At 37.4% G+C, this 19,477-nt stretch overlaps 1 protein-coding gene and 1 long non-coding RNA gene across 3 annotated transcripts in view; both read right to left on the minus strand.

The window, feature by feature from the left end:
* Positions 1–411: 411 nt before the first annotated feature.
* RAB8A (RAB8A, member RAS oncogene family) overlaps positions 412–19,477 on the minus strand; it is a 39,902-nt gene continuing 20,836 nt past the window's right edge. For both annotated transcript variants that reach the window (XM_072404893.1, XM_072404895.1), the window contains 6 exons: positions 15,108–15,168; positions 11,951–12,028; positions 11,337–11,426; positions 7,839–7,904; positions 6,046–6,096; positions 412–4,763 (listed from right to left, as the gene is read on the minus strand). In XM_072404893.1, the coding sequence (XP_072260994.1) occupies positions 4,671–4,763; positions 6,046–6,096; positions 7,839–7,904; positions 11,337–11,426; positions 11,951–12,028; positions 15,108–15,168 (439 nt within the window). In that variant the 3' untranslated portion in view covers positions 412–4,670. The remainder of the gene's footprint in view (positions 4,764–6,045; positions 6,097–7,838; positions 7,905–11,336; positions 11,427–11,950; positions 12,029–15,107; positions 15,169–19,477) is intronic.
* LOC140326373 (uncharacterized) lies at positions 15,232–19,034 on the minus strand. Its single transcript, XR_011919845.1, has 2 exons — positions 17,439–19,034; positions 15,232–17,047 (listed from the first exon to the last, which is right to left on the minus strand). It is a non-coding gene; the product is annotated as an uncharacterized lncRNA (long non-coding RNA).

The following is a 19,477-nucleotide window of genomic DNA, read 5'->3' on the forward strand; positions in this document are numbered from 1 at the left end:
TTGCTGACCTCCATGCTGACACTTGTTCCAGGACATTTAATACTAATATAATTGCATTATATATTATTTATTTACATAACGGCCAAGCAATTAAAAATGTCAAGTGAGGCTTGGTAATGGCAGACCACACATTTCTCACGGTTCCTTTCAATTAGTACTCCACATAAAGGTTTTTGGAACAGAAAAGTTTTTGTTTAACTATTTAGGATTTCCTCTGAATTCCTGCCCTGGTCACCAACAAGAAAAGAAAAACAAACATCTTGACTGGGACATAATAAAAGATGTAAATTGTAAATTTTTTCTCCACTCTACCACAAATACACATTTTTTGCTGAAGTTTTAGTTTAACAAATTACAAAATATACATTTTTAATAAACAAAACCACAGTAATGCCAATGTCAAAATATATCCACCATTTATAATAATAATCTTTATTAGCGAAAATCACTGTTTAAATATTTATTTTGTATTTATTGAACAATAGACAATCACCATGAAGTGCAAGCTGCATGTACAGAATATTCTGCTAGCTGGGAATTTTGTTACCCTATCTGGCATATTCCAACACTGCAATGTACCTTCTATGAAAAAAAAATACAAATAGGAGTATTTTGCATGCAGTTTCGTCAAATGATAAGCTAGAAAAAAAAATAGACACATGAAAAACCTTATATATATTCTAGTATTGCAACAAACAGCAAAGCCCTGTATTCTAGAAGGATGCTGCCAAGCAGATACTAAATATATAGCTTATTTAGTCAATGTGAAAGAATACAATGTGAAATACCACTATTGTAGGAATGCAAAAAGAGTGTTTCAGAAAGAAGTATTACTTGGTAAAAGGCCAGTAAAGCTAAGTTACAGTGTGTTAATGTTTTGGAGATCAGCAACATTTAGAGCCATATGTAAAATTAAATTAGTTGTAGAAATAAAGACAGATGGCAGTGATAAGTGTGGACAGTTATATATAAAAACAGCCAAAAGACTTTCCAGCTCTTCTAATAAATGTCACTGTAGGCAAACTTCATTTTAGACACAAGGTGAGAGGCAGCGTTCTGGTGCAGGCTCAACTCAATGACAAGTTGCTTTTGACCACATGTATGTTGTTGCAATATTTGTGCTACAGTTGGGTGTAAATGTGCTTGCCTGTAGTGTGGTTTGTTCCTCCTGGGTGCACATCAGCAGTCTGCTGTGTGTTTAGGAACAGCCAACTGGGCAGTTTTTTTACTGCTAGTGTGAAAGAGTCCTTAGGTACAAGATGAAATTATATGTAAGTACTACCACAATCTGGTACTAACTAAAGTCTCCATAACATTGGAGGACCTATCCCATCCATCAGGGTTCACATCCTTAGGCCTGGGCATACCTAGGCAGTATATCTTCACAGATTTGAATGAAAAAGGTTCTATGGACCTAGCATTTCTAGTGTTCGGTTATTCCTCAATTCTAGTCTATAAGTAGTTACAGTACAGGTTGAGGCTTAGGATGTAGACACCACTGCTACATTGAGACCACCACTGTAAAGACGAGGTGGGTAAGCACTTGGGGAAAGAGGGGGGAGTGTCTTTTTATTTAAATTTCTCTCTCCAATCTAATCTCCCTCTAATTTGTTTTCAAAGCCCTAATAAAGTAAACCTGTCCTGGGCGAAAGTTGTAACACTCCCCTGGTCTGCACACCAGCCAGGAAACTCACATTTTCAAAAGGTTGTCAGCAAAAGCAATACTTCTTTTATAACAGGTTTTGTTAGGCTTTAAGCCTAAAATGACAATACAGTACGCTGCACTCGTCCTAAATAAATGTAAATACAATGATTTCACACGTGTTACTGTAACTGGTCCTTTATCATTGGCATTAGTCCTAAACTAAGAAAAATATAAACCTTGTGAAGGGCTGTAAATCCACCAATTCCACTCTTTGGTCATGTTAAGCAAATATTTAATTTGGTATAATGCAACCCAAAACACCTTTTTACATTTAGGATGTGGTATATGGAATAGATACAAAAAAAATAAGTTACAGCATTTTATAGCCGGAGGTACACCGTGAAATCACTGGAGTGGTTAGCGGTTTCTTACACAGCCTAATTATGGGTGAAATTGAAACTGTAATTTGAAATCTGTAATTGAAACATACTATACACCCAAGCCATGGGTAGCCATGACCTATTATAATAACCATCAATAAAGAGAAAGGATATAAACATTAAAGAAAAGTAAATACCAAAAATTAGGTGTTGAAAATGGCTAGGAAGGAGGGGTTAGTTACCGTGCTAAAAAAAAGTGATAATTTTAGATTCAAGCGATTCGTGTAGGTCTCTCTCTCTTTTTTTTAATAAAAATAATTTTTTTCCTGAGCATCACAGAGAAATCTCTGTAAAAAATGGCATTTTAGAACATTCATTAGAAAAGTCCTCTGCCTAAGGCATGCATATAAAGACAGAATATTTTTACAGATTACATTTTAAGGGTAGAAAGTAAAGTACATTGTAAAGTATTATGTGTGAACATTCTAAAAAAAAAAAAACAATAAAAAGACAAAAGGTGTTACATCCATGATGTGAAAAGTCTTCACTTAGTTGTTAGTGACATTACCAAAAAAGCTGCAGGAATTATCAAATTTATAGCTTTGAGGTCTATTCACTTCAACAATGGAAAATGAATAGCAATAGTACCTAATGCATATGAAAGGTGACCACTATCCACCATACTTAAGGTGGACTACCATTGCCGTTTCAGATCATTGCAAGCATTTGAGTAACCACCCCTCCGATTCAATTTGCCTTAATTACATATACAAGTTATACATTAAAATCCTAATCCTCCTCTGATGACTGACTGGATCAATAAAGATTTGTAACATTTACTAAACACTTAAGGAAGGAAAATAGAACAGGGTATTTAATACCAGATTTCAGGAAAGCATCCCAATAAAAAATAGAAAACATGAAGCAACAATCCAATCAAGTATATTTATAAATGTTTTTACCCAAGATTGAATTTTTCCAATGAAAGCCAAATTTTAAATTGTGTGACTATTGAGTGAAAGTAGTGTAAAAACATTTATAAATAGGTCTTATACATAAAAAAAAAATATTTTACCAAGTCCAGCCAAAAAAATGTAGTTTTGGATACAGTAGAAAAGGGAGCTGCTGTTTTATCAGAAAGGATGCGAGGGAAAGTTCACAAAAGTACCATGTATGAAAAATGCTATTATAAGTATTGTAGGAGAAATTGAGAACATCTGTCTGATTTTTATTTATCTCTAGCAAGTTCTGTTGAAGATTTTCCCTCACTTCCTGTCTTGTCAAACTCTTGATAGTGGGAGAGGAAGAAAACAGCTCTTTAATTGAGCACCCATAAAAGTAAAAAAAAACAGCTTTTCTTATCTTTCCCAGTTTTATCCAAAAGTAGAACAAAGGTTTTGGCTTGTCATAAAAATGCATACAGTGTATACACAGATAAGCCATGTTATAAGTCATTATCCACCTTTCTGACCACTGAGATATGGAACCAAAGGCAATACAATAATTACTGTTGACAACTGTGTTTATTACTTTTCTGTTTAACTTAGAAAATGCTTCTGATCTTCCTGAAGATAACTTTATAATTGTCCATAAAGCTATCATGGAAATGAACACTGGGCATTTCCACAAAACATACTTCAAAATGCCTACAGAAACATGAACATTCACATAAGGTTTAAAAAAAAAAATAACAAAAGACATTCACTGCCTTGCCTTCTTCCAGTAACATAATAATCAAAAAGGAGGACATCCTTTCCTTGCAGCCTTCCTGGTAAGTCATGACCATAAAAATATTACAAGAAAAGGGCCGGCAGCAATTTTAGGTGAACCTAACATTTTTTTTGGTGACTTATAGTTGGTCGTACTAAAAAAAAAAGGAACATATTGTCAGATTATATTTATGCCATTCTGTAATACAGCTCTGTGAACTTCAAAATCAGTTAGTACTTTTTTTACAATTTTAAGACATCTGAAATATGGGAAGGTACACTACCAAATCACAATATTTGACTTGGCAAAAAGTTTCATAGAGATCCCTGGTCCTTTCAGAAGTGATGCCTTTTACACTGCTTATCTAGAACTAGATAGTAGTCAGTCAACATCAGGAAGAGGGATACACTCGAAATACAACGAAATATGTTTTATTCCTGTGTATCACGAAGGTATTACACAAATCTAGATCTTTATAAATTAAAGCAAAGGAATGTTTGGTTCCACAATCAGATATGACAAGGAAGACTAGTTTTGAAATGCAATGTAAAAGTGCACATTGTTACATACACATATGTGCATGTGAGGGTATGTAGCACACATCTGTGTTTGTGTGCATTTATAAATCATAGGCATATACCCACATGGAAAGAAAATACATTTTAGAGGTTGGGTACAAAAAAGTTTATATGGCTCTGTATTGATGTTTGGATTTATAGACAATGGGCCTTGAAAAAAAGAAAAAGTATTGAAGAAATGTACAAACTTAGAACATTTTCCAGAACTGCTAAGTTAAACAGAGCTCATCACTCTCATTTAGGTAGCCATATTTGGCAAAGCTGGTGCTTTACGGTTCTAGATCTGTGATGATAGGAATTCAAATACAGTCACAGTCCAGTTGGATGGAGCAAGGAACTCCATTAAGGCAAGGTCCCTCACAGAAGGACACATCGAAAGAAACTGCTCTTCTTCTGTTGTTCTGGGGTTATTTTCACTCCTTGATTACTGCCTTGGGAACTGTTTCCCTCCTGTAAAAACATAAATAGAATTATTAGGCCTATCTAGACTTCAACTTAATATCACAAAATACAAACTAAAAGTAATAATGATCCATTTACGCTAATCTGTTTTTGTCTAATGTACTTATTTTTAGTAAGCACAAACACTTTCTAGCCCAATTTCTTGGCACTTCTGTGATTAAAAGTGGTGCATACCCTGTTTTAAACATCTTCCATTTTTGTGAATATTTTTAGGTAAGGAGCAGGTTTGTAGAAACAGATTTAGGGGCTTCAGTACAGGGTACGTTACACAAAGCAGTTTGGTAAGAAATCATCTCTTCCACTGATTGGTGCACTTTGCCAGCATCTGTGCTACCTAAAACAAGAAGTGAACCAAGCTAAGCATTACCTCTAATGAAGTTCCAAAGACATGCAGTGACAAGGTGCATTAAAGTATAGTGCCAAATTTGTTCAGAGGCATAAGATGGAAAGTATTACCAAGAAATCATGCAGACTTTTGGGTTTTTTTGCCATTATTTTTCCCCATGTGCAAGACTTTTGTACAAGTACAAACATTAGATAACTGTCACCCAAGACAATTGTTAATGTATTGGGTGTAAATCTAGCATTTGTACATTGGTCTCTGCTAATATTTATAGATCTAACATGGCAGATTACTCATCCTCCTTCTTCCCCTCTCCATTGCCCAATTCCTAGTGCAGCTGGAAAAAATTATAAAAGATTGTTTCCACAACATAAATTTGACTAACCTTGACTTACAATGCCTAAGGATCATCACAGGCAGGTAAGAGCAAAGACAGTAAATGTCTATTATTATTAAATTTAATGTAAAATAAAATAAATGGCCTAGCAGGCACAAACTTCCCTTACTAATATAGACACCAAGCACTAGGTGAGGCTGATGATCTTTAGAACTTGTCTTTATATCCTGTTTCTGTCAGGATGGGTGAAGAGATCCTTTCAACTAGGTCACAGAGGACATTCAGCTAAAGTAATAGCAAAATCTACCTTTCACAATTATCTGCCTATTACAATCAACTTCTGGGGAAAGTTGGGGGAGCAGACCAGTTTAACAAAAGAAAAAAACTAAATTTGCAGAATACACTGTCAAGATCTTCAATAAGGTGCTAGGTTCATTGATAATGAAGAAAAGCAGATGGAAGCAGTGGGTGACCATTTAAAACAGAAATTTTGCTACCAGCAGCTGAGGAATAATTTTATCGAATTAAAGGTTCAGGTTAAGGCAAGGTTTTATTTTAAATGTGATTCGAGAAAACAAATATACACTTACCATTTTTTTGTCCATTTTTGCTTTGATGTCTCGCGCCAATGTAAAAAAAGCCTAACAAATTGCAATGATTGTTCATTAAAGCATGTGTTTATCTCATGTATAATGTCAACATATAGAAAAGAAGGGAACCTTCTATACTCAAAATAACAAAGTGACAGAATACAAATAACGGTAGTAAACATTGCAGATAGAATAAATAAGAAGCTGAAAAATGGTTGGTAAAAAATCTTTTCAATCAACTCTCAGCCACTTAACTGAGAACCGAGTGCCCTTTCAAAAGGTTTGACTATCGAAAAGTAATATTTCCGTTTTTTCTAAATGGTAAATGGATAACATGCCAGTCATATACACAAGTTCTAAGTCTCTCTGGAAATTTCACGACTCAGGTTTGAAGAATAATCTAAAAAAAACCTTTCTGAAAGTGCTTTAAAATGTATTATATATTATAGAGAATTTAATAAGTGAAAACACATGGAGGTAGGCAGAAACAACCCAAAGCCAGCCATAAACAAAACCCATAACCATAACAAATTAATATTTGGCACTGGGTGATTAAGAAAAACATCACTGGTAATTGATAAAGTCTTTGGGTAGATTATCTCTTTAAAGTTCATCTGTACAGTCTTCAGGGAAAATGTGGTACTAAAGCATGCAATATTAAAATGCACAAAATGCACATCATAGACTATTTTGCCATTACTTTCATTTGCCTACCTCATGTGTTTTGAATACCTTGTAATTAACTTGAGTACAACATAAGCACCGACATTCAGATTTCAGTATGAAATACACAGGTTTCCAGTTAATTTGTGGTTTTAGTTTGTCTGTGCATACATGAAATGTCAAGAACTTAAAGTGAAACTCCAATTTTGTTTAGGAAATTCACAGCTCCTTGTTTATTTCACTCCAGAAATTTAATCACAACTTTCAAAGTATGAGTATGTCCTTTGTTTTAATACTTCCTGCTGTGCAACAGTTGCAAAGCCCTTTCCTGACCCCATCACCTATCCTTTCAATGGCCCTGTGTAGCTCTTCTGACTACATGGGAATCCTAATTACAATCTCAACGCAGAGAGTGGATATTAGTGGGGTCCTAATAGGTTTCTTTGCAGCAAGAATGGTATTAGTCACCGTGACTGAACCCAGGGCAACACTTGTACTATGCCCAGCGCAGCTGCTGATATAAAACATGTAGTCCCTTATTTATCATCTTCTTCTCTAAGAAGAAGCTGTTCCATTCTTATCGAAAGCTGCATTAGAAGAGGACAAGACTGGATTGGTCATGCAATGTCTTTCTGCATATATTTCTAAAGACAATTTAACAAATTATAAGGAGGAGAGGGTGATATTTGGGTTGTTAGCTTCTTGTTCACTGGAGATTTGCTTTAATGTACCCAGGTTGAAAAAACACTTTGTAAATATATACCGGTAGTATACTGCGGCACAGTGGTTGGTTATCATTGATCTAGAACGTCTGCATTATTTTTAGCATTTGTTCTGGATTTGTCCTGTATAATGCATTGTTAAGGCTCAACATCAACCAATGATTTTAGAATCTGAGCCTAACAGAGGTTCCAACCTTTCCCAACTCTACTAAAAAAGTGTGTTTGCTTCTGTCTCCATTGGATAGATTTCCCAAAACTTCCTGTCCTGAATCCAGTCACCAGGGCAGAAAACAAAACAAAACTTCCTTAATGGGAGCAAAGCAACAATAAAATGATAAAAAAAAATATGAGGGAGACCTTGGTGTATGGGTAATGTCAGGTACAACAGGAAGAAATCACTTTACTTACATTTTCCACATTAATATTGGCCTTTGCACTAGTTTCCATGAATTTAATTCCATATTCCTGCGCCAGCTGAAATTAAAATAGCAATTTGTGAACTGGTGCCAAAAACCGGACTGCGTATTTCAAGTGTGGTCTGCTTTGTACAGTGGCAGGATAATGTCCCAATCTCTGCAGTTTATTCCTTTTTTAACACAAGAAAATACTTTGCTAGCTTTAGATATTGCAGCTTGGCACTGCATGCTGTTATTAAGTCTATGATCTACCAGAACCCACAGATCCTTTTCTATTCCTGACTCCCCCAAATGTATTCAGGGGGACAGTATGAAGCATGCATGCTGTAGCCCCCAAGTGCATAACTTTACATTTCTCAATGTTTAATGTCATTTGCCACTTGGTTGCCCAATCAAACAGTACATCCAGGTCTGCTTGTAGACTATAGACATCCTGTATGGATTTATTTTGTTACATAGTTTGGTGTCATCTAAAAACACAGAAATGGTACTTTTTAATTCCAAACTCTATATCATTTATAAAGATAGTAAACAGTAAAGGTCCCAACACTGAACCCTGGGGTACACCACTAATAACCTTAGACCATTCAGGAGTATGAATCAATAATCACTACTCTCGGAAAACAGTCTTTAATCCAGTTCTCTATCCATTTACAGATTGACTTTTCTAAGCCTATTGACCCTAACTTGCATTAACTGTCTGTGGGGGACTCTGTCAAGTGCTTTTGCAAAGTCCAAGTACACTATATCAACTGCTACTCCACTGTCTACCTGCTTTACTTCTTCCTCATAAAAAGAGAATACATTTGTTTGACAACTGTCTTTCTTGAATCCATGCGGAGTATCACTTATAATAATATTTTCTAGCAGGAACTCCTCTATGTGATTCTTTATCAAACTCTCTAGGACCTTTCCAACTAGGGACGTTAAACCTACCAGTCTGTAGTTACTTGGTAATGACTTTGCTGCCCTTTTGAAGATAGGAACCACATTGGCCTTTTGCCAAGCCATTAGTACCAAGGCAGAGATTAAAGAGTCTCTAAAATTAGAAACAAAAGCTTTGAAATAACAGAGCTCAGCTCTTTGAGGACATCTGGATGTAATTCATCAGGTCCTGGTGCTTTGTCAACCTTACTTTTGCTCAACTGTTTCTCAATCATATGAATTTTGAGCCATTGTGTCTCATTTAAGGCAGTGCTATTATCAATTTGAACTTCAGGTCTGCACACAGAGATAAAAAAAAAAAAAGTGTTTAGTAAATCCGCCTTTTGCTTATCCCCAGTGACCAACCCAGAGGCATCCTTTAAGGGGCCTACATGCTCAGATCTGATCTTTTTGCTAATAGTTCATTTAAAAAATTTCGGGGGGTTTGCCTTACTTTCCTTTGCAATCTGTCTTTCATTTTAAAGGTTTTCACATTTTATCTCCTTTTAACATCTTTTGTTATATTCTTTATAGTTTTTCAAATGATGAAGGTGAACCTTCATTTTAATATTTTTGTAATGCCATTTTCTTATTCATTATGGGATTTTTACATTACCTGTGAACTACATAAGTTTTACTTTTAGCCTCTTTATTACCCATTGGAATATATATTTTTAGTGTGTTTGTGTAGAACAGACTTAAAACATTCCTATTTCTGTTCTGTGTTCTTTGAGGACAATATTCTATCCCAGTCCAAGTCAGAGAACCGCCTTTAATAATGGAAAATTTGCTTTCTTAAAATTGAATGATTTTTATCTTTCCTGTTTTGCCTCCTGTTTACAGCTTACATTAAATGAAATCATATTATGGTCACTGCTAACCAGATTCTCTTTTAATGCACATTGGTTTTAAGCTCTGCATGGTTAGAAAGAACTAGGTCCAGCAGAGTTTAATTTCTAGTTGCGGCTTCTATAAACTGTACCATAAAAATATCTTATAATAAATTCATACATTTCCTCCCTTTTTCTATACCTGTAGTGTTATTACTCCAGTCAATGTCAGGGTAGGCAAAATCTCCCAATAATAAATTATTACCAGAGATTTTGAAACCATTTCTATCTGTGCTAGTAGTTGATTCTCTATTTCTTCCTTAGCACTGGGGGCCCTATAGCAGACTCCATATACAGTTAGGTCCATAATTATTTGGACAGAGACAACTTTTTTCTAATTTTGGTTCTGTACGTTACCACAATAATTTTAAATGAAACAACTCAGATGCAGTTGAACTGCAGACTTTCAGCTTTAATTCAGTGGATGCATGCTAAATTGGCTTCAGATCAGGTGACTGACTTGGCCATTCAAGAATTCTCCACTTCTTTGCTTTTATAAACTCCTGAGTTGCTTTGGCTGTATGTTTTGGGTCATTGTCCATCTGTATTATGAAACACCTCCCAATCAATTTGACTGCATTTAGCTGGATTTGAGCAGACAGTATGTCTCTGAACTCAGAATTCATTCGGCTGCTTCTGTCCTGTGTCAGCGATAAACACTAGTGTTCCCGTGCCACTGGCAGCCATGCACGCCTAGGCCATCACACTGCCATGTTTTACAGATGATGTGGTATGCTTTGGATGGATCATGAACTGTTCCACGCCTTCTCTTTACTTTTTTCTTGCCAGCATTCTAGTAAAGGTTGATCTTGGTTTCATCTGTCCAAAGAATGTTTTTCCAGAACTGTGCAGGCTTTTTTAGAAGTTTTTTAGCTTTTTTTAGTCCAATCTAGCCTTTCTATTCTTGAGGCTTATGAGTGGCTTGCACCTTGCAGTGCACACTCTGTATTTACTAACATGCAGTCTTCTCTTTATGGTAGACTTGGATATCGATACGCCTACTTCCTGGAGAGTGTTGTTCACTTGGTTGGCTGTTGTAAAGGGGTTTCTCTTCACCATGGAAATGATCATCCACCACAGTTGTTTTCCATGGACGTCCAGGGCTTTTGGCGTTGCTGAGTGCTATGTTTCCTTCTCATGATGTACCAAACTGTAGATTTTGCCACTCCTAATATTGTAGCAACTTCTCAGATGGGTTTTTTTCTGTTTTTGCAGCTTAAGGATGGCTTGTTTCACCTGCACGGAGAGCTCCTTTGAGCGCATGTTCTCTGTTCTTCCACATAAGCACCCCCCCCCCCAAATCAACTCCAGGCCTTTTATCTGCCTAATTGATAATGATATACCAAAGGAATTGCCCACTCCAGTCCATGAAATAGCATTTGAGTCAATTGTCCAATTACTTTTGAGTCCCTCAAATTAAATAATTGTGTTAAAAAAAAGGCTTTAGTTCCTTGCATTTTTATGCAATCTTTTTGTTCAACCCACTGAATTAAAGCTGAAAGTCTGCAGTTTAACTGCATCTGAGTTGTTTCATTTAAAGTTAATTGTCTCTGTCCAAATATTTATAGATTTAACTGTAAATGTAGACACATATAGAGTTACATACCTAAAACAAAAACAGTATAGTTTGAACCTTTTTGATTGCTTTTTTAAGTGATATTACAAAGCGCCCCTACCTTTTCCCCCTTGTCCTTAGAAACTTGTCGTTTTTCATTCACGTCACATTTGTTTCCAAGAATCATTTTTTCAACATCAGCAGATGCATGCTGCAAGACATACAAATTGCCAAATAAATTTCATCGTTTAAAGATAGCGGGAGGACAAAACATTAGTTGTTCTAGTAACTTTTAAAGGTCCAGACAAGATTCCAATAAAATATATGTTCCAATGAAATAAATGAAGATGGCTATTGTGGTATGTGTGCACAAGTTAGCAGACTTCATAAGTTGATCCCAGAGATGATAAATACCTGTACATACTTTTTTTGACAAAGGTTTTTGAAATACCATTTAGCTGGCCCCTTGCTTTTTTTTTTTTTTTTTTTAAGTTAATATCTTATTCAATTGCTTTGCGCATTCTAGGTTTTAACAACAGGTACAAAGTAAACATTTATCAAACAAAATAAAATAGTTATCTATCTATTCAGGAACACCAGAATATTAAAAATCCTTTTTTAACTGTTCTTCACCGGAGTTACACTTTAACACCCTAAATGCTTTCATGGCTAATTTAAAAAGAAAAAACACATGCCTCACAATCTTCATTACACTGACCTGAGTCTCATACATACCTCTTCTATATTTCGTATCCAGTTTTTTATATTGTCAAAGGATTTTTCATTGGTAATATCGTATACCAGCATAATCCCCTAAAATAAAATAAATGTCTCATTTACAAACATACCATAAAGGGAAGTCAGAATTATTTCTATACAGTGGATAAGTATAAAGCAATTAAACTATATTGCATGCACAAAGTCTGTCTATACAGACAGCACTCTTCTTTCTATGGAGAGGGAAGAGGAAGAACGAGTGGGTGGTGTTTTCAATGCCCAAACCCTCTTCCTTATAAAAACAGTCTGTCATTTGTCGATCTGGCAGAAAGAGATATCACAGAATCTCATCCGAGGTGAACATTCCTGGCAGGGGACATAAATTCAGAGTCCCTACATAGCTTTAGGTGTTTATCAGTTTTAGGTTGGACAAGTTCCATTATTAGCATGCCACAGATATTTACAGAACTTTCTGTTGTCTGTTATTACTATTAAACAGTATTTACATTATATTACACAGGGCTGTACATTAAAAATATACACAAGGAAAACATCCTTCAACATGCCTAACTTGCAATAAGTGCCTGCTTCAGGGTAATATAAAGCTATTGTAAAAGGCCATATACACAAATCTGCATTATTTTGGGTTTCCAACATGCACTTTCATGTACTGATGTATGTTTAAAATACACATTGAGGGTTAATCAATGCATAACTAAACCTAAGTCCTAGTTCTCCCCAGCCCGTTTTTGGGAAGCGGGCTGCCCACCTGCTGTGATTATTCCACCCGGCACATTTTCAGCAGCTCTGAACAGACACCGGAGAGGCTGCTCTGCTCGCTCCGTTCTCCGCTGATAGCTGATTAGAGCCGGGCGGAGTGAGGAGAGCACAACACAACTATGTAGAGATATGGACACAGGCTGTCCCTCCACCTCTCATAGCTGTGCCAAGTCTTTTGAAAAAAAAAAAGTAACATTGTACAAACAATGTCTCCGGCCAGTGGGCATGTGTAATGACATCATCAGAGCAGTGTGTGTAAATGCAGCATGTCATATTCCTCAGCCTTACAGCTCTCTTTGTATAAACCTTCATATCCCCTAAACTGTATGTCATAATGACTTGAAATTGTCAGGGTCCACAGGGAACACTTATAGTTAGCACCATTCACAATTTCAGCACCCCAGCTTTTACAAATTTAATGATATGGGGATCAGAATTATAAAATCTTGTAAAAATACAACAATTGGGGTTGCAGTATTAAAAGCAAGTGTGCCTTGGAGTTCTAAATCAAAAATGCAAATTGGGGACCCCAGGAGCCACTTACATAGAAAGGAGCATTGGGGAAGGGCCCCTAAAGTTATACTTATCTTCCACAAATCTATAACTGTCATACTGTGTTACCCCCTCCACTTCTCTTCTTTGAACCCCAATATCCCTAGAATGGTGGGGTGTACAAAGCCGAAAAAATGTAGGTGTGTGGGGGGGGGGGCAATTTTCGATATACCCCCCCCACACACACACACTAAAATTTCATTACTATGGCAAACGCACTGCCCTATTACACATTACTGCTCATTTCTAACATTGGAAACCCAATTTCTCTGGAATGGGGAGGTGTAGGAATCTGAAAATGTGTGGGGGAAAATTTGTGGATAACTAAAGTTTTATCACAATGGCATCATTAGAACAAAAAAAACTCTGCCCATCAAAACAAAATTGGGGTTTAGGTACTGGTAGGGTAAGACAAGGCAGCGTGTTTTGATGGGCACACTTTATGTATTGATGCCATGGAGATGAAAGTTTGAGGGGGGTTAGCCACAAATGTCCCCCACTTGCCCCTTTAATTCTGTTTACCTGCATCTTTCTGTTCTAGAGAATATGGGGTTCAAGGTAGGGAAGCGGACAGTTTGATGGGCAGAGGTTATTATGTTCTAATGATGCCAAGCTAATGAAATTTTAGGGGTTTATACATCTGTTCCCAACTTGCACCTACATTTTCAGTTTCCTGCACCTCCTCATTCCAGATAAATTGGGATTCAAAGAACAGAAGCAGAAAGGGCACCATAGTAATAAAGTTATAGTTTGGTGAAAGGTAGGTAAAATATTTAGGGGGGCCACCCCAATGTTTCTTTCTATGTAAGTAACCCCGGGGGGTCCTTAATTTGCATTTTCCATTTTGGGCTCCTATGTGCACTTCCTTACAAAACAGCAACCCACATCTTCCAATTTCAACAAGTTTTAAACTCATGATCCCCATATTTTGAAATTCTTGAAATTAAAAAAAGAAATGTTGGTTATTAGTAGCTATGAGAGAGGATTGAACGCAATGAATTGTTAGGCTGCAGAACATGACAAGCAGACTTTACATACACAGCGATTATACTGCGGGTCGATACATTTCACAGGATGTGAAACCCTGTCTGTTGCCTGTCCTACCCCCCTTCTGCGATCACATACATGATGCTCTTCTTGTTACCTAGGTATAGCGCTAGGAGGTGACATCTGAAGTTAGGCTGAATTCACATTGGCAGTAAGGTTGCATTTGCTGCGTTTACCCCTCACATTCCTCTCGTCAGGAACCAATGCTGTTTGAAAAACTGCTAGGCCTGAAAAGCCCAGCACTTACCGTCTGTTACCAATCCCAGGGGCCCAGCAGTTATCACCGGTTACCAATCCCAGGTGCCCAGCAGTTATCACCGGTTACCAATCCCAGGGGCCCAGCAGTTATCACCGGTTACCAATCCCAGGTGCCCAGCAGTTGCCAAGAAGTAGTCACTTAGAGGGGGCATTTTTTACAGCCAATGTGAACTAAGCCTTATTTGTTAAGCCACATTGATCACAATATTACACTACTACAAGGTATTACACTATTAAAACATGGAAGTCTAGGGAGTTGGATTAAAATACACAGCACTGGACTGTTGGGGTATAACACAAAAAAAATGGAAAAATTTGTACATTCTAACAAGCCAGGCATTGAAAAGTTGGAACAAAGTATAGGGGGTAGTTAGAACACTGACACAATAGCAGGGGTTACTGGATACCTATGGCATAAATAACTAGAAGTTAAAAATTTGCCGTGTTTACCGCCCGGCTACAGTTTCCCTCCATCCGGCTGAAAAAAATTTCTGGGGAGAACACTCTAAGTCATAACAAAAAAGCACCGTGAACACACCATTGCTCCTCTGTAATATGCTGTTGTGATTGTACGAAACCTTTCTTGACCAGCAGTATCCCTTGAAAAAAAAAAGCAACAGAGATTAATGATTCTTTCAATAATGTAAAAAAAACACAAATAATTTACATGATTATACAATTTTAATATTTCACTGCAAAGTGAGACATTAGTAAAGAAAAAACAACAAAGGATTAGATTGTAAATACGTTTGGGTCCTTTTCTCCTCCTGTTTTATTGTTTGTATCTGTCATTCATTAGCAAACCCTATTTAACCCTCCTAGCGTTATAATTCTGTCAATTTTTTGATGCAAAAAGTGATCCTATTTTTTTTTGCATAGAATTTTTTGTTTATATTGTGGGACTGTAATTCTTAGGATTAACTCCCGGGTATAATAATTATATTTAATATCTATTTTATAATCATACATTATAATATAATACATAATTATAAATCATAATTATAAAAAATAATGAAATAATAGACCACAACAGTGTAATTTATCAAAAAAAAAATATTTGGAAAATTTCAGTGAGAAAGTTTTGATAAAACAAGGGTGCAATATTATTGATAAATAATATTATAAGTTAAATGCAGATTTTAGAAAAAAAAAATATTTAAATTTTTAGCAGGCATCCCAGGTGTGGTAGATTTTGAAGCAGGGTGCTGCACAAAGTCCAACATCACAGTCAGCACAGTAGAACCTGGTTTCTTTGCGTTTCTTCCTTCCTCTGTCATCAGTCTTTGAGCAGCAAACCATGCACATCCTTCTAGGTGCTGCCTTTTTCTGGGTTGGTGGGATGTATTAACGAAGTAACGACCAGTCAGGCGTTCTGGGTTGACAACGGTGGAAGCACGACGTCCAGGTCTATTCAAAGCCACTGATGGTGTTTGGTGGTTCTTGACTATGGATTCGGAAACTTGCAAAATGAAGTTTGAATGATTCACAGGCCTATTTTTTTTGTACAGAATGTAGGCATTCCATTGGCACTGTTCAACTAGATGCCTGAAAATCTTTTTGTAGTACTTCCTTTGCTGTTTCCTCATCGCTGGGTAGAATGTCATGGCTTGGTCAGCTCTGTCGACACCTCCCATGGTGTTGTTGTAGTCAGTCACCACCTGTGGCTTCATCACTTCGTTCACACGTTTTGTGTGTACCAGAACGGTGGAGGCATCATGGACAGTACTCATCAGGCACACATCTTTCTTGTCACGCCATCTCAGGGCCATCATCGTTCCTTTCTGCCAGGCAACAATTTCTTCCATGCGGTTCCATACGCATCTGCTCTGTATTGCGGAAGGAACTCATAAAGCTCAGGAGAGGTGTAGAAATTGTCAGTTATGACACAATAGCCCTGATCTAGCAATAGCTCAATGAAGGATAGCACTGAAGTTGTTGCCAATCTATAATGGCTGTATTTGGGGTTAAACTGTGTCCCTTTTCCAGTGTACAGTACTGTATTCCAGATGTAGCCAGATAAGGATTCGCACAGCATTAACGTTTTCACGCCAAATCGTGCCCTCTTAGACGCAATGTACTGCACCCAGCTGAGCCTCCCCTTGTAAGCCATTAGATTTTCGTCAATGCTGACATCTCTTTCTGGCACATTGGTTTGCTGAAAATTTTGTAGAATCATCTGAGACCCAAATTTTCTTGAGTTTTGGTGCAGGATGGGTAGTCTCATCAAATTCTTCATTGTTTGCGAAGTGCAGGTACTTCATGATGAGGGAAAAGCGGTATTCTGACACGACTGTGCCAAAGAATGGAGTGGCAATCATTTTGTTCTTGGTCCAGTACAACTTCTGCATGGGTTTGCCCACAACTCCCTGCAGGATCGCCAAGCCCAAAAACAGCCAAATGTCATCCTTGGTCACAGGTTCCCACTTTCTGCTTCTTGCAAACCTCAGGTGTGGAGCACCTTGTTGTTGTCCAGCGTACCTGCATAAAACAAAATAAAAAATGTATTTTAGGATATGTTCTTTTATAGTGTGAAGGTTGCAAGTAAAATGTTACTAAACACAGAGAAGCATATATGTTTGTATAAAAAAATTTAAAAAGTTAGCAAACACAGAGGAGCATACATGCTTACATAAAAAAAATGGCAAAAAATTTCAAAAATTTCAAAAAGTTAGCACAAAGCAGCATACATGTTGGCATAAAAAAATGTAAAAAGTTAGCAAACACAAAGCACCATACATGTCTGCATTAAAAAAATGACCAAAAAAAATTTCCAAAATTTCAAAAAGTTAGAAAAAACAGCAGCACATTTGCATAAAAAAAAAAATTTGCAAAAAATTTTAAAAAGTTAGCAAACACAAGAGCGGCTTACCTGTTTGTCTCTGCAACAATTTTTTCGATAACTTCATCCGTCAAAAACAAATTCAGGTACCAGGGGGTTGTCGCATTCAGCCTCAATTTTCATCCCAGGTGCGCCGGTGAATGGAAATCTTGGCGGTGCTGCCTGGTCCGCATCAAGGTCAATAGGACACCATGTGTGCACAGCACTGACCTCAGGTTCAGAATCATCGCTCAGTTCACTTTCGCTGTCTGATGACAAATTTCCTGGTGAATCACTATCGCTCGATTCCACAAGGGACTCCAAAACGCTATCACCGCTTTCAAATACCTCCAAAACAGCGCTTGCGCCGGCGAGATGCCTTTTGGATGCCATGCAGTCTCCAGCATTCAGTCAGGAACAATCAAGGTCAAAGACAAAATGATGAAATGACATTTTCAGAAAGTGATTTATAAACCATCAAAAGGTCAGATCAAGATCAGGGCTAATAAGGGGCAAAATGTAAATCAGGGCACTGGGCAATGATGCTTGGTGCACTACAATATGTATTTATACTTTTGTGTGTTTTGTTGTGTTTTTACTTTAAAAAAAAAAAAAAAAATTAAAAGCAAATTACATAGTATACATAACAGCAGAAACACTATTTCTCAACAGCGGTAAATTAATAAATATGTAGTCAATGCGGGTATGGATTTGGTGAGGAGGGGAGTAGAAAGTAAACCGCCTGCTTGTGGGGTGCTGAATTCTCCAGCCGTCATATAACTGATGATGTCTAATAAAGCGGTCTAAAAAGCCTAGAATGTTGCAGCACAGTTGAGGTGGAGGAGATGTGAACATGGACATTCTATCTTAAGTTGGGGAGAAAATAGTTAAAATCTCCCCCAACAATTAAGTAGGTATGTGTGAACTCCTCCAAGTGGGCCAACGTTTTAGTAAGAAACTTGAACTGTCCCGCATTGGGGGTGTAAATATTGCACATAGTTAAAGGGACTCCTTGTTAGGTGCCATGTAAAATAATGAATCTGCCCTCCGGATCAATAATTGAACAAATGAGGGAGAATTTAAAAGAGTCCTTAATTGTAATTGCTAGCCACATGAGCACCAGGGTAGTATTTAGAAACAAAGGTAAAGGTACCCGAACTATCAAAAAGTGTGTCTCCTGCAGAAACATAACCTGCCAATTTCTACTTGGTATTAGATTTCAATCCCCGCACACTAAGGGATAAAATTTTAGTAGCCATATTATTCTATTGCAAATTGAATGTTGCCTAAAACCCCCTGCTGCCTGGGTAAGTAGAGAGGGAGGTTGATTGTAAGCTTCCAAATATACCTTTGAAGACAAGGAAATTGCCCCATGGGGGAAAGGAAGGGACTGGGCGGGTACTGGAATGGGGGGACAGTCATACAAAAAATCAAAAACATAAACAATAAACCAAAGGAAAGCAGTCTAGAAGTAGCGACCATGGAGTGTTGGGTATCTGCCGGTCCCTGCGCCTTAGTGAAGGCCGTCAGGGAACAATCATACCGGGTTGGTAAACCAAAACCCCCCCAAAAGAAGTCGAGGACCCAACAATCCCCGGAACAACTACCAAACAAGCAGTTGGTCATCATAAGATATTTAGCACCATCTGTCAAGCAGAAAATAAGCCCCAAAAGAGAGTCCCCCACCACTCCCAGCTTTACCAGGCCCAGTGCGAGACCCCCCCCCCCCCCCAGTCCAGATAAAGGGATGCAGATACTGCAACTTGACTAATGAGAATGCTAAAGGTTGCATTGGGTGGTTATCCAGTGCGAGACCCCCCCCCCCCCCCAAGGGCCATAGGGCAACTAAAATGCATCTATGAGAGTAAATATATACTACAGAATACATAGGCAGTAAAAAGGTATTAGCGGGCAAGGCATAGGGTAAGTCAGATAATCAGCAGTAATCCGAGATATATCAATTTGAGGCCAAGGCAAAACAACATAGCCTTTGCGTGTACAAAGACAAAGGGTAACATTCCCTTAGACAACTATAATAGTGTTCAAAATGCACTGAGCACAATCAGAGAAATAGAAGTAAGCTAAAATGT

The sequence above is a fragment of the Pyxicephalus adspersus genome, chromosome 3, assembly GCF_032062135.1.
Source record: "Pyxicephalus adspersus chromosome 3, UCB_Pads_2.0, whole genome shotgun sequence".
NCBI classification, from domain to species: domain Eukaryota; kingdom Metazoa; phylum Chordata; class Amphibia; order Anura; family Pyxicephalidae; genus Pyxicephalus; species Pyxicephalus adspersus.